Here is a 13,923-nt window from a genome sequence, read left to right on the forward strand (position 1 = left end):
GTTTTTACCGTGCTTTTGACATACATCTCTACCCCGATAGAACCTGACGTGATATAACACAAATTCCAATATAACGTGGTAAAGCAGCGGGGAGCGCCGGGCCCTTTAAAATGCCACCCGAGCCCCGCTGCTTTACCGGGTTATATCCGAATTCATGTGGACTCCGGCAGCCAGGCTCAGGCAGTGATTTAAAGAGCCAGAGGCTCCTGCCGCTGTGGGGAGCCCCGGGCCCTTTAAATCTCTGCCTGAGCCTCACTGCCAGAGCTCCGGTGGTGATTTAAAGGGCCTGGGGCGCCCCACAGCAGCTGGAGCCCCAGGCCCTTTAAATCACCACCGGGGAAGACTGGTCCAGTCCGGCAAGCCGTACCGGCCCGATATAACGCGGTCTCACCTATAAGGTAGTGAGATTTTTTTGGCTCCCGAGGACCGCGTTATATCGGGGTAGAGGTGTATGTACTCATTCTAACTGGGTGCCCATCTGGGGTGGTGGTTGTATTTGTATCACTGCAGCACCTAGGATCTCCAGTAGCAGGCCAGACCACATTGTACGAGGCGCTGTATCAGCACAGAACAAAGACAGTTGCTTGGCTTATGAGCCCTGTCTGAGAGAGTATGAGTTGGGAAGAGTTACAAGAATGGCTCAATCAGTGGAGTGAAGATGCTCTTGCCTGCCTGAGTTGCTAAAGGGAGAGGCTAGTCAATAGGTTAGGACCATTCAGAATATGATAATGAGCACACTATATAGGTCTCGGGTTTGGCTCTCCCTTAGTGGGGCTCAAATGCCCTGCTCTGAGCTCTGGTAGGTTCCTTGGGCATGGCTCTTTCCTGACTTGGGTGGAGGGAATTAACTGATACACTCCCAAGTGCTGTGCTTTCATGGTGCCAAGTGAGATGTCACTTACAGTTGTGCAGATCTGCTTAACATGCTCATCCCTCTTTCCATATATGCTGTGATCAGCTAATGCTGATGGCGTTCAAATTAACCCCTTTTTGAGATGAATGGGACAGTTAACCCTTCAGAGCTATTGTTTCAGACTCCCTGCAAATTTAGGCCTAGTCTGCACAGTTTTTAGTACTGGTATGAGTCTGCTAGTTATGGGGATGACTTATTTTTTTTACCTATTATAGTTGGGAATAAGCTGGAAACAAGCTATATCAATGAAAGCCCGTTTGTACTGGTATAACAGTCCACCCTAGTGGGGGTTGTACCACTTTAACTGGATCAGTGTAAATAAAACACCGTGACTCTGGTGTATTATATATTGCTGATTTATTCAGTTCACACTTTGAAAGGTTTTCTTTAACCATGAGGGCTAGAGACTTAGGCCCTACATGCAGTGGAGATATTTATGCCAGTGTAGCTACACCGGTACAAACACAAAGGGTAGATGTGCTGTGTCAGTGTGGTTCAGCTTGTATTGCTGTAGATACACTGATACCCATCACCAGTATAGACAGGCCATTACTTTGACTTTTTTTAAATGACAGCTGAGGCTTATTCTACATTAAAATTTAGTTTGACCTAGTTACATTGCTCAGGGGTGTGAAAAAAATCACACCTCTAAGCACTGTAGTTAAGCCAACCTAACCCCTGGGTTAATGACAGAATTCTTCTGTTGATCTAGCTGCTGCCTCTCGGGGAGACAGATTACGTACATCGCCTGGAAAACCCCTTGGGTTGCTATAGGAAGCGTCTGTGCTATGGTGGCATAGGTGGAGCTGTGTGGCTATAGTGTCCATAGTGTAGACGTGCCCAGTGATTCTCAAGTATAGGCTGAACCTTTTCCTAGAGCCGCTATACAATGCGTGTACTTGCTGGTGACAATTTATCCTATTCCTAAACTATCACTACTCCCCTTGTGACAGTTGTGCCCAGCGTTTGCCTGTTGAGGCACCTGAGTGGATTTATTGTTTGCAGAAGAATCTGTTTGCACACATTGGTTTGTGTGCTACTATCATGGCTTTCTTGGCTGCCCTCATAGGTGGAGGGGGAAGCATGTAGCGTTCTATAGGGGGGAGGAAGGCAAATGTGGAGGGATGGAGCCTTTGAGATGCCTATATGAAGCCAAGGGCTACAGGAGGGAGAGAGGCCTGTGGCGGAGACTCTGATTTGTTTTAGTTAAGTGTCTGTCTTGCAGGATGCCAGATCCTGACTTCAGTGTGAATGACGTGCGACTGTATGTAGGTAAGTGTCTCTCCTGCTGCCTTGTGGCATGGTAGTAACTGGCCACGGTGACTTTCAGAAGGGGTGGGGGAACTAGTTCAGGCTGTTGAATCCATGAGCTACAACAGTCTTTATGGCTCCCTCAACACATTGCTGGCTGGGTTCTAACAGCCCCTCCAGTCCAAATAATCAAGGATTTTTACTGCCTGAGCAGAAATCTAGTCTGTGACCAGGAGTAGCTGAGCCATGGGCTTTGTTCAGAAAACTCTAAACAGTTTCTGGTTGCCCTGGTGTGGATGAGGACGAGGGCCTTGGTACGCTCCTGCAGGAGAGGGATTGACCTTGCACATAGATGGGTGGTGCTTACAAGTTCATCCCTCAGAAAGGGCTTGTCCCCTCTTGTGCTCTGGCTTATCTGTTCTTAGTAGCTCCTTGTGCACAGCAGTGATGTCTGTTTTGCTCTGGCAGGGAGCCGGCGGATGGTGGATGTCATGGATGTGAACACACAAAGGGACATTGAGATGTCCATGGCACAGTGGGCACGCTACTATGAGACCCCACAGGAGGAGCGGGAGAAATTGTATAACGTCATCAGCTTGGAGTTCAGTCACACAAGGCTAGAGAACCTGGTGCAGAGACCTGCTACGGTCAGTAAAGTTGTTGTCTTCTCCCCCCCTTTCCTTTCATTTTGGTAAAGGTAGAGCACTGAGCCTGGCCCCTCCGTACTGAAGAAGAGAGCATCCAGAGGCCTCCCTACAATACTTATGGGGTCAGACAGGGTTGCTGCTCCTTCTCCAACCCCAAAGAGCAGCTGGAGCTCTATGTAAGTTTTGAGCACCTGCGCCATTGCAGACCTTGCTAAATTGGTGAGAAGTGCAGAAAGGAATGGGTAGGCTATTCTGTCAGAGGAGGCCACAGTAATCCTATCTAAATCCTCAAGACAGTCACTGTGGAGGCAGAATTATTTGTAGCTAATGAGGCGGGGGGGGGCAAAGCCGCAGTACAGAGAGACAGCCTGCAGGTGAGAGAAATGTAAGCCTTTCCTAATGAGGAAGTTAACTAGACAGCGGAGTAACCTGCTCTGCTGGAAGGGGTTCAAGAACAGATACACGGTAGCGTACATCCAAGTCTGAATAAAGGATGCATTTGGGCTAGTCCAAGTTTTAGTCCCTGGACTGGGTCACTGACTCCCAACCTCATCCTGTTTAGCTGGTTCCACTGCTTGACAAGACAGTGTCTGTTTTCCAACCAGTGCCTGCTTCTGCGTTCAGTTGCGTGCACTGAACTGCTATGAAGCTTGGTAGAACCCCTTCCTGCATCTTGGGGGAAGCCTCAATCCCATTGTTAGTGAAAGCACAGGCAGCCAAGTAGAAGGTGGGAATACCAGCAAAGCTACAAAGTAATACTTCTGTTGCATAACATATGAAAATAACCCAGCCAGGGCAGCATCCCCGTGTTCAGATTATTTATGCTGTTCTTAAACCTTGCATGTGCTTCAGAATCTTGTGTTACAAATGCCCATTGCTATGTAGAGGTTGCAGTGGGGGGTGGGGGGAACTGGAGATTTCTGCAGCTTGGGTAAAGGCAGTGTGTGGGGAGGGGGTCTTGAAAATATGTAAAAAACAGTTTGGAATGTGAGAGAAGCACATAAGCAGGATGATGTTAATATGGAGTAGTGAATGTTGACAACTAAATTAACTCTTAAACCTAAGGACAGGGTCCCATTGAGATAAATGCAGAGTGGTTCATACCTCAGCTATTGTGTCCAATTCTCTGCAGACTCGGACACTGGTGTATTACGTACTCTTCATTCACATTTGGAAGATTTCCTATGCAACTATAAGAATTAGAACAGTTTGCTTAAATAAGTTAGATTTCAGAGCACAGTTTTGTGGCAAGGGTGATCTTCATACTGGATTCTGCAGAGCTGTGGAATGCATGAAATCCTGGATTCCAGTCCCAAGCCTGAAGTACCAGTGCGGCAAAGTGGCTAGGAACTGTGACACCTGTTCATCCTTGTGACTGTGATCATGCCTGGGAGGCAGTCTCACTATAGCCATAAATAGTATTTCTACTTCAGTAGTCCTGTTTGTTAGTTACCTGGCCATTGCAGATGTCAGATTGGCCACAGGACCTCCTAGAAATACTCAAGCATGCGAAGAGAGCCATGGACCATCTTACCGAGACTTGGGCCTAATTCCTCTCTGGTTGCAGGTGGATTTGATTGACTGGGTCGACAACATGTGGCCAAGACACCTAAAGGAGAGTCAAACGGAGTCTACAAATGCCATTCTGGAGATGCAGTATCCCAAGGTGCAAAAGTAAGTGGCCTCATGAAGCACATGTACCCAGCTCCTCCTCCTCCTGGTGGATCTAGGGGGTGAGGCAATCACGCAAGTAAAACTGAATATGGCAGGCAGCCTGGTATTGAGGTGAGATGAGGGAGCCTGTGTCCCTCTATACCTGCCCCCAGGTACTGTTTAAACAGCAGAGCTGTTAACTCCTCCAGCCTCTGGACAGTTGCACAAGTTCCTCTTTGTTGCATTTGGTAAAACTTGCTTGGCTTGTCATTCTAATACAACATGTCCAATTCAACAAGTTGCCAAGTATTTACTGTCCTGCCATAGCAAGCAAGACTAGGCAATGACAGACTTCAATGATCTTTTAGAATCCCAGAGCTTTTAGGATGAGGAGGGAAGGTCTTCCTTTTCCTGCCTGGGCTAAGGCTCCTCCTGTGTATTTTATTTCTTGATGTAAATGAACTCTCCTGCCATTGCCAGCAATCTGCTATCACTGTAGTATTTAGACTCACGTGCTGCTCAGTCTGCATTTCCCTGGAGTCTAACACTACTATTTGTCCCTGCACCCCCCTCCCCCCCCATCTTGCCCCTCCACACCCCTTGAGTATGCTGCAGCTGTTGGGGGTTTCACAAGTGACAGCTTTAAAACAGAGGTATGTGCTACTCACTTTCATCCTGCTCATCTCTTCTTCCTGTCTCTGGCTAGGTACTGTCTGATGAGTGTTAAGGGCTGCTACACAGATTTCCATGTGGACTTTGGCGGCACCTCCGTATGGTACCACATCCACCGAGGGGGAAAGGTATGAGGGCAGCCCCTGTGAGGACTGCTAAAGATGTTTTATGTTGGTCTTTAGAAAGCAACCAGGGTAGAGCTAAATTTACAAAGCCATGTGCTTCAGGGGAGATCTGATCTCTAAACTGGGATGCTGTTCCATGGTGGGTGTGACATAACTATCAGCATTCTGGGACCAGCGGTAGAGACTATCTGGGGTTCCTAAAGACTAACTGGAGTGCTTTCAAAAGTGCAGCTGTCTAAAGATCTTAAATTGCAAACAGGTACCCTTAAAGTGACACATGGGTTAAAAGTATAAGGATCAGAGTTCAGGATGGGTGGCGATGGGTTTGAATATGAAATCCTTATCCAACTCTGAGCTTCTCCGCTTTAGTCCATTTCTTGTAACTGAACCCAACTCTGTCGTCAAGGCTTGGATGGATTTGGATGCAAATTTCTCTGGCTCATCTCTGATTGGTTAGCATTAAGTCTCTCAACTTTGTAAAATAGACTTCTGATGATTTACAATTAAGGTTGTGGGATGTCTTTGAAAGCCTAATGTGACTTTCCACTGGTTTAGACTTCTGTGCAGTTCATATTTGTTGTTGTATTACAGTAGAACCTCAGAAGTTACGAACACCTTGGGAATGAAAGTTGTTTGTAACTCTGTACAAAACGTTATGGTGGTTCATTCAAAAGTTTACAACTGAACATTGACTTAGTACAGCTTTGAAATTTTACTATTCAAAAGAAGAAAGCTGCTTTTAACCATCTTAATTTCAATAAAACAAGCACAGAAACAGTTTCCTTACCTTATCAAATTTTTTTAAACTTTCCCTTTATTTTTTAGTAGTTTACATTTAACACAGTACTGTATTTGCTTTTTCTTTTCTCTGCTGCTGCCTGATTGCGTACTTTCGGTTCCAAATGAGATGTATGGTTGACTGGTCAATTCGTAACTCTGAGGTTCTACTGTGCTGTCTTTATTAACAAGAATGTTAGTTTTTTGTAACACTTAAAGGTACAACGCAACACAATAATAATAAAGAAACTACCCAAGCATAATCTTCAAGGTATATTATAAAGCATAAACAAACTTCAGTACATAAAAATTTTATATGCATAACTCAATGTGGAAAAGCCTTCCTGGGCTATTGATATCTGAAAGACATATAGGCATTACATGGACTCCTGCATATAAAACTGCTCTGAATAATCCAGGTTTTCTTCCCTGTACAAACATCATTGTGTCTCATCCCTGGTCTGTACTCCGAGATAAGAACAGGAGTACTTGTGGCACCTTAGAGACTAACAAATTTATTAGAGCATAAGCTTTCGTGGACTACAGCCCAGAAGTGGGCTGTAGTCCACGAAAGCTTATGCTCTAATAAATTTGTTAGTCTCTAAGGTGCCACAAGTACTCCTGTTCTTTTTGCGGATACAGACTAACACGGCTGCTACTCTGAACTCCGAGATAGAGGATCTAGTCCTTGGTAAAATGGACAGAGAAGCCCACAGAGTTCTGACCACATCAACACCAATCTATAGAGGAATTGTAGGTCTGGAACCACAGACTTAAGATAGCTGAAATCAGACACATCTGAAAGAGAGCTGGATCTCCCAGCTCCTGCAGTCTCTTGCATAATGTGTTGTAGCAAATCTGTGGCTGCTTACATCTTCCTAGCATGATAGATCTCCCTGTCTACTCATCTTGCATAGAAAGTGTTTTTAAATGTTTGGGTTTTTTCTGGTCCTGAAACTATACTTTGGCTTGATTCAGGCCTGGTCTTAACACTTAACATGTGTTAGCTTCTTGTGCTGAACCCTTGTGGGTTCATATAGGAATTGTCTGCCCCAGTGTGACCCAAGATCCATCTGGGCCAGCACTCTGCCTGATGTGTGTTAAGTACCATCTTACCCTGTCTACACTAGGACTTAAAACGTGGAATCACAGAAGTGTAAGGACTGGAAGGGACCTTGATAGGTCATCTAGTCGAAGCTTCTGCACTCAAGGCAAGACTAAGTAATAACTAGACAGCTGTTTGTCAGACCTGTTCTTAAAAACCTCCAGTGATGGAGCTTCCAGAAAAGCACTGGACAAAACTGCCTAGGAATCAACTATCCTGACAGGAAGTATTTCCTAATGTGAAACCTAAACCTCCCTTGCTGCAATTTAAGCCCATTCTCTGAGGTTAATGAGAACAATTTTTCACCCTCCTCCTTGTAACAAACTTTTATGTACTTGAAAATTGTTATGATGTCCCCCCTCCATCTTCTCTTCACCAGACTAAACAATCTTTTTTGTTTACTAGTTTTTTGTTTACAGGTTTTCAATCTTTCCTCATGTTTACTAGATCTTTAATCGTTTTTGTTGCTCTCCTTGGGACTTGCTTCAATTTATCCATCTTTCCTGAAATGTGGTGTCCAGAACTGGACACTCTGTTCCAGTTGAGGCCTTACCAGTGTGGAATAGAGTGGAACAATTGCTCCTTGTGTCTTGTTTACAACACTCTTGCAAGAATGATGTTCACTTTTTTCCTTCTGGGACGTATGTTAGCTATCATGTTTTAATAACACACCATTTTCCCTAGTGTAGACAGTGCTGAAGAATTCTTGACACACATTTGCACTGTTTGAGTTTAAACCAGTGCAAAAAACTTCTTCAACAATATTTTAGGTTAAGAGAGGCTCAGATCAGGTCTAAGCTATAAAGTTTTGCAGACATAGCTATGTCAGTTAAGGACATATGGGGAAAAATCACACCCCTAACTGAAACAACTACGCTAATAAAAGCAGAAAAGTAGATGCAGTTATTCCAACAAAGTTCTTTTGCCAGTATAGCTTACTTCATTCAGGGAATTTGGTATAGGTCAGGGGTGGGCGAACTTCTTGGCCCGAGGGCCACATCGGGGAATAGAAATTGTATGGCGGGCCATGAATATTCACAAAATTGGGGTTGGGGTGCGGGAGGAGGTGAGGGCTCTGGGGAGGGCTAGGGATGAAGAGTTTGGGGTGTAGGAGGGTGCTCCGGGCTGGGATCGAGGGGTTTGGAGAGCAGGAGGGGGATCAGGGCAGGGGCAGGGGGTTGAGGTGTGGGGAGAGGCTCAGGGGTGCAGGCTCGAAGCGGCGCTTACCTCAAACGGCTCCCGGAAGCAGTGGCATGTCGCTTCTCCAGCTCCTACGTGGAGGCGCAGCCAGGCGGCTCTGCATGCTGCCCCATTTGCAGGCACCACCCCTGCAGCTCCCATTGGAGCACCGGAGGGGGCCATTGGAGTGCGTAGGAGCCAGAGTGGGGCCATGCCGTGGTTTCCTGGAGCTGTGTGGTGCGGCCCCCAACCCAGCACCCAGGCTGAGCCGCATGCTGAGACTTGCGGGCCGGCTTAAAACGGCTCCAGCCTGCAGGCCTTAGTTTGCCAACCCCTGTTATAGGCTCTATGAGCAAAAAAAAAAACTTTTTTGCTGGTATAAGCTGTCTCATTTGGGAGGTTTTAACCCTTTCTAGTGTAGGCTAGGCCTCAGTGTCATGGATACCAAAGATTTGTGATAGCTTTTTGTAAAAACTATTTTAATTATGCACAACACTTTATGGAGTTTGACATGTACAGGAAGAGGGAGATCTTCTAACACCCAAGGCAGCTAAGGCATCTGTCTGCCACGGAAAGGTACACTACTCTCATCTTTGCCTTTGAAAGTCATCCCAAGGTGTTCAATTGTAACAGGCAACTTGCTGTTTATTATAGGCGCACAAAAATGAGCCATTTTGGAAAAATTTCCCTAGAACCTAACACCCTGACTCCGTTTACATTAATTCTTATGGGGAAATTGGATTCGCTTAACATCATTTTGCGTAAAGTAGCATTTTTCAGGAAGGAGTTGTCGTCTTTGTATACTGTAGGGCTACACAGAGGCTAATAGAATAATCTTAGGCATTTTCAATAGTAGAACTGCACTTCAGAAAACGTTACTATACATCTTGTGTGTGTCTAAGGATCTAGAATTTCCAGTGGGTTTTGTATTCTTGTCTCGTTGGTTTGCCTGTAAGGTGATGAATTTCCACATACCCTGGATGCTTGCAGTACTCTTCACATCATTCTGATATGAAGCCTCTCTTATTAGTTGCTGTTATCTCTAACGGAATGCCTACTGATGGGTCTGTTAGAACCAGCATTTGTGTGGATCCTATTGTGGGTGGAAAGAGCTGGATGTTTGGTGCTTGAAAGAAATAATAGAAAAGGAGTGAAGGGAGTTTTGTCCACAACCGTTAAAGGATCTCTACCCAATGAACCTTGCAGATCTTCTGGCTGATCCCGCCAACACCCCAGAACCTGGAGCTCTACGAGAATTGGCTGCTGTCAGGGAAACAGGGGGACATCTTTCTTGGTGACAAAGTGTCAGACTGTCAACGAATTGAGCTCAAGCAGGGCTACACGTTCGTCATCCCCTCAGGTATAAAGGGCTGGGGGGAGAACCCTGGAAGTGTGCATTTGTCCTTGTCTTTGAAAGGAATATGATCTGTGCTAGGGGTCAGGAAGTCTGAGGCAGTGGGGAGAAGAATCTCTGGGGGGGACACCCATAAAATTTGGGCAGTTCAGAGCAGGGTGATTTCTCCCTGAACTTCCTGGATAGCAAGCCTCTGTGAGAGAGGAAAATAGGATATGCCTCTGTTCTCTCTATCATCTTTCATACAAACTTCCATAATAGATCACCAAGTTAACTAGATACTAAATCTAAAGAACAAAGCAGGGGTCAGTAATTAAGAGGCAGCGGAGAAAGATGTGTTCAGCTGAATATTTGAAGTGAGCTGGACAAAGAGAGGTTCTTCCAGATGGCAGAAGCTGAAGAGAAGGTGCTTGGTGGGAACTATTGGAGGTGCAAAATGGAAGCTAGTCCTGATAGAGGAAACAAAGTAGGGGAGTATGGGGGAGGGTGTGTGGTTGGCTATAATAACTCCATGGACATTCCTAAAATAAGGACAGTTTTGACCTGTGTCCTGTAATGAAAGGTTGGGGGAGGAGAGTGCATGTATTTAGGAAATGAGTAATGTGACTGCACTGCTTTGTATGTGTGAGAAGGTGGCAGCAGCATCCGGCAGATGCTGGAATCTGGAGAGCTGGAAACATCGAGATGGGAGTTGCAGGAGTGAAGGTCAGAGGATCTTGAGACTTTGAGGGCTAACTGTGTAGTGACTTGTAGAACAAACATGTGGCAAAAGGGAGTTCATAGCCAAGGATGGTTCCAGGGCTAGGAACTGTGGAAGCACTTTAGAGCTCTAAATAAATGAGAAGTGGGTTTTGAGGTTGGTCCATCTGTCCAAGAGGAACCCTTCTGTCCTTTGAGACATTGGGACATTCAGCTAAAGGGAGCTGAAACAAAGCTTCAGACTGACTTTGCCAAGGCAGGCAGAGGATAAACAGAAAGGTGTCAAGAGTCCTTAAACATACCGCTGAATATGATCCAAGTAAGTGTTAGAGAAGGTGAAGAGAACTCAGAAAAGGTAGATAAAGCAGAAGATAGGAGTTGATCCTTGTGGAATCTATAGATCTGAACACTTATCTTCAAGACTCTTAATGATTTTGAGTCTGGTATGTCTTGAAAATTAACAGTCAACTGGGTTGTGCTGGCAAATAGAATGGTCTACTGTAAGGCAAAGCTTGTTTGAGCAAGAGAGCTTTCTCAAGAGCTGGTCCAAGGCTATGGAACTCCTGCAGGATCTGGGGGTCACTACTTTGTCCCAAATGCCAGGCACACTCTAGCCTGCCTTCACTAATAAAAGCACATAAATTACCATATGCAGCTTCCTCCTCGGGCAAGGAATGGACAATACCACGTGTCAGGATTTTTCAACTGTGCTCATAATGCCTAGCATCTAAGTTGTCTCAGAGGGCTCTTGTTGCAGTGAAACCCATGCTGAAATTTGTCAAGGGCATGGTTTGTAAGAGGTGGATGGAGAGATGAGGATTGCTAACACCTCTTTGGTGAAAGCAAAGATTACAAATAAGTAGTAAGTGAGAGAGGTTTTTTTTAAAGGAGAACAGATCTGAAAGATACCTGAATAAAAGAGCTGAGTGGCAGGAATATGGAGTGTTAGGGACAAATGTTGCAGAGGTGGCTTTCCTAAGAGATTGGATGATAGGAAGGTATGGGGAAAGAAGGAGATAGATACTTCCCTGAACCATGGCTGCCGCAGCTTGGAAAGAAGTAAATTTCTCTCTGCTGGTTGTGGGAAGGCTTCAGCAAGGAGAGAGAGTTGTGAGAGTGAAGAGTACTAATGGTATGAAAGAGTGAGAATTACATGCACCTTTGGAAAAGATGGGAGGATCAGGAATTAGACCACTGTTTAGAAGGCATCACTGCCGATCATATCTGTGCATTCTAGATCTTCTGGTTTAGTAAACAGTGCATACCCCATCTCTGCTTTTTCTCAAGGCACTGACCTGTTTGACTTAGTCTATTATAACTGGCCTGCATGCAAAACAGAGAACTGCAAACTTTCACTGGAGTGAATTGGTTAAAGGCAGCTATCGAGCTATCCAAGCCGAGGAAACCTATGACCAAGATCACATCCTATTGGAGAATCTAGTGTGATCAGAAACACTTTAATTTCTAGATGGATGAGGTAGACTGCCTGCTATTTCTTTGAGACCACAAGTGTGCTAGGTGCCATGCAGATACAGACAGGCTCTGCCCCAAAGAGTTTAATCTGACTAATATGCGAGGAAGAAGTAGAAAAAGGAGAGAAAGTGCTGTTGGAGGTAAAGAAGTGAGTGACAAATGAGAAATTTTAGACATACATGAGTTGGGGTGGCTGGAGCAGCTAAGATTGGGATTAGCACCGCCAGGCACACACTATCCACATCCTTGGTGTGTGTGAGGATGCTTCAACCATGCATTTGTTAGACAGAGCTAGTCTATGAACTCTCCATTTCATAGAATCATAGAATATCAGGGTTGGAAGAGACCTCAGCAGGTCATCTAGTCCAACCCCCTGCTCAGAGCAGGACCAACCCCATCCCAGCCAGGGTTTTGTCAAGCCGGGCCTTAAAAACCCCCCTAGGTAACCCATTCCAGTGCTTCGCCACTCTCCTAGTGAAATAGTTTTTCCTAATATCCAACCTAGACCTCCACCACTGCAACTTAAGATCATTGCTTACTGTCTTACTCTGACAGGTTGGATCCATGCTGTGTACACTCCCACTGACACTTTGGTTTTCGGGGGCAACTTCCTGCACAGCTTCAACATCCCCATGCAGCTACGGATCTACAACATTGAAGACCGCACACGGGTAAGGACCATCAGGAGGCCCTGAAGGCAACCTCTGAATCAGAGACTCTCCCTCAATGCAAGGGAAGAAATACAGGTTACCAAGCTTCCAAAAGGATCTGTCTCCAGCTTACTGTGTCTAAGAAAATGGGAGGACTGACTGGTTTGAGATGTGGGGTATTAACTTCTAGGGCACTGGTTCTAATCCAGCTCCAGGTTGGGGAGAACCAGGGGGAGCAGGGAATTGGATACAGTGAATCTGAGTGTGGGGCTCTCCAAGCCTTTCTTCATAGGAAAAGGAAGATTACTTGTCACTGGAGTTGCTCAAATGTGGTGCTTTTGCATTTTCATTTTCCTTCCTCTGCTGCTTTGGAATCTTATGCAAGTTTTGACCAGGCAGAGAGGGTTATTGAGGCCAAAGGCCTCTTGTGACCTTGAGTGAGAGTGCTTGGATCTGCAGGCTGATGCATCCCCACCAGTTAACTGCTGTGAATTGGGTTCAAGACTTGCCAGGCGTAGCTCACAGCTCCTAACATGAAGCTGCAAAAGCACTACGCAGACTCTTATTGGCAATAGCCTTCCCTTCTCTTAAGCATCCTTCAGAACATGCAACTTAGTTAGATTTTAGGTTGAGGTCAAAGCATGGTACTCACAGCTAAGATGTTGTGTAGTGTGCTTGCCTTGCTACTATCCCTGCAATAATGCGGGGAGTTTGTTCGATGTTAAATGTAGCACAGATCTGTGACCCTAAACAAGAATAAAATGTGAATGGCCTGGGAGTGAGCTATGCCTGAACTGCCTGTGGGTAGCTTCCGACCGTGAGACGAAACGTCGGGATGCTGGAAGCACTCCCTGTATAGGCTGTTCCATGTACTTGCAATTCCCACCTCCCACAAGAGGCTCATTCTGGGACCAAGATCGCTGTGCTTGGAGTGCCATCTCTGTGCTTTCCTATTGAGTGTAACTGATCTCTTCCCTTGGCTCTGTCTTGCCTCTTTCACCCCATGACAGGTCCCAAATAAGTTTCGCTACCCCTTCTACTATGAGATGTGTTGGTATGTGCTGGAACGCTATGTTTACTGCATCACCAGCCACTCCCACCTGACCAAGGACTTCCAGAAGGAATCACTCAACATGGGTAAGAACAGCTGCTTGGCCCCCATCTCTTCCTTGTCATACTGGAGGAGTTTCTTCCACTTCCCTCACTGCCAATACATCAGGGTGGAGTGGGCATTCAGAAGATTCACTTCCTTAAATTTCACACTTCCTATCTTTCCTGTGTTTAAGGGAATCCGTGGGGAGAGGGCAAATAGGATTAGGAGGTATGGTTTTATCAATGAGTCAAAAGCAGCAGTTTGTCCTGGAGCTTTCCTTTACCCCATGAAGTGCTAGCCCGCCATCTTTGCTCGAAAGGGCTGCAGATAAT

The 13,923-nt window shown here is 45.7% G+C and overlaps 1 protein-coding gene across 3 annotated transcripts in view; it reads left to right on the top strand.

Moving 5' to 3' along the window:
- The window catches only part of KDM2A (lysine demethylase 2A), an 85,513-nt gene that overhangs the window by 47,646 nt on the left and 23,944 nt on the right, over positions 1-13,923 (top strand). For all 3 annotated transcript variants that reach the window (XM_054025718.1, XM_054025719.1, XM_054025720.1), the window contains 7 exons: positions 2,139-2,185; positions 2,633-2,811; positions 4,379-4,485; positions 5,171-5,264; positions 9,529-9,682; positions 12,404-12,519; positions 13,509-13,635. In XM_054025718.1, the coding sequence (XP_053881693.1) occupies positions 2,139-2,185; positions 2,633-2,811; positions 4,379-4,485; positions 5,171-5,264; positions 9,529-9,682; positions 12,404-12,519; positions 13,509-13,635 (824 nt within the window). The remainder of the gene's footprint in view (positions 1-2,138; positions 2,186-2,632; positions 2,812-4,378; positions 4,486-5,170; positions 5,265-9,528; positions 9,683-12,403; positions 12,520-13,508; positions 13,636-13,923) is intronic.

Source organism: Malaclemys terrapin, chromosome 4, assembly GCF_027887155.1.
Source record: "Malaclemys terrapin pileata isolate rMalTer1 chromosome 4, rMalTer1.hap1, whole genome shotgun sequence".
NCBI classification, from domain to species: domain Eukaryota; kingdom Metazoa; phylum Chordata; order Testudines; family Emydidae; genus Malaclemys; species Malaclemys terrapin.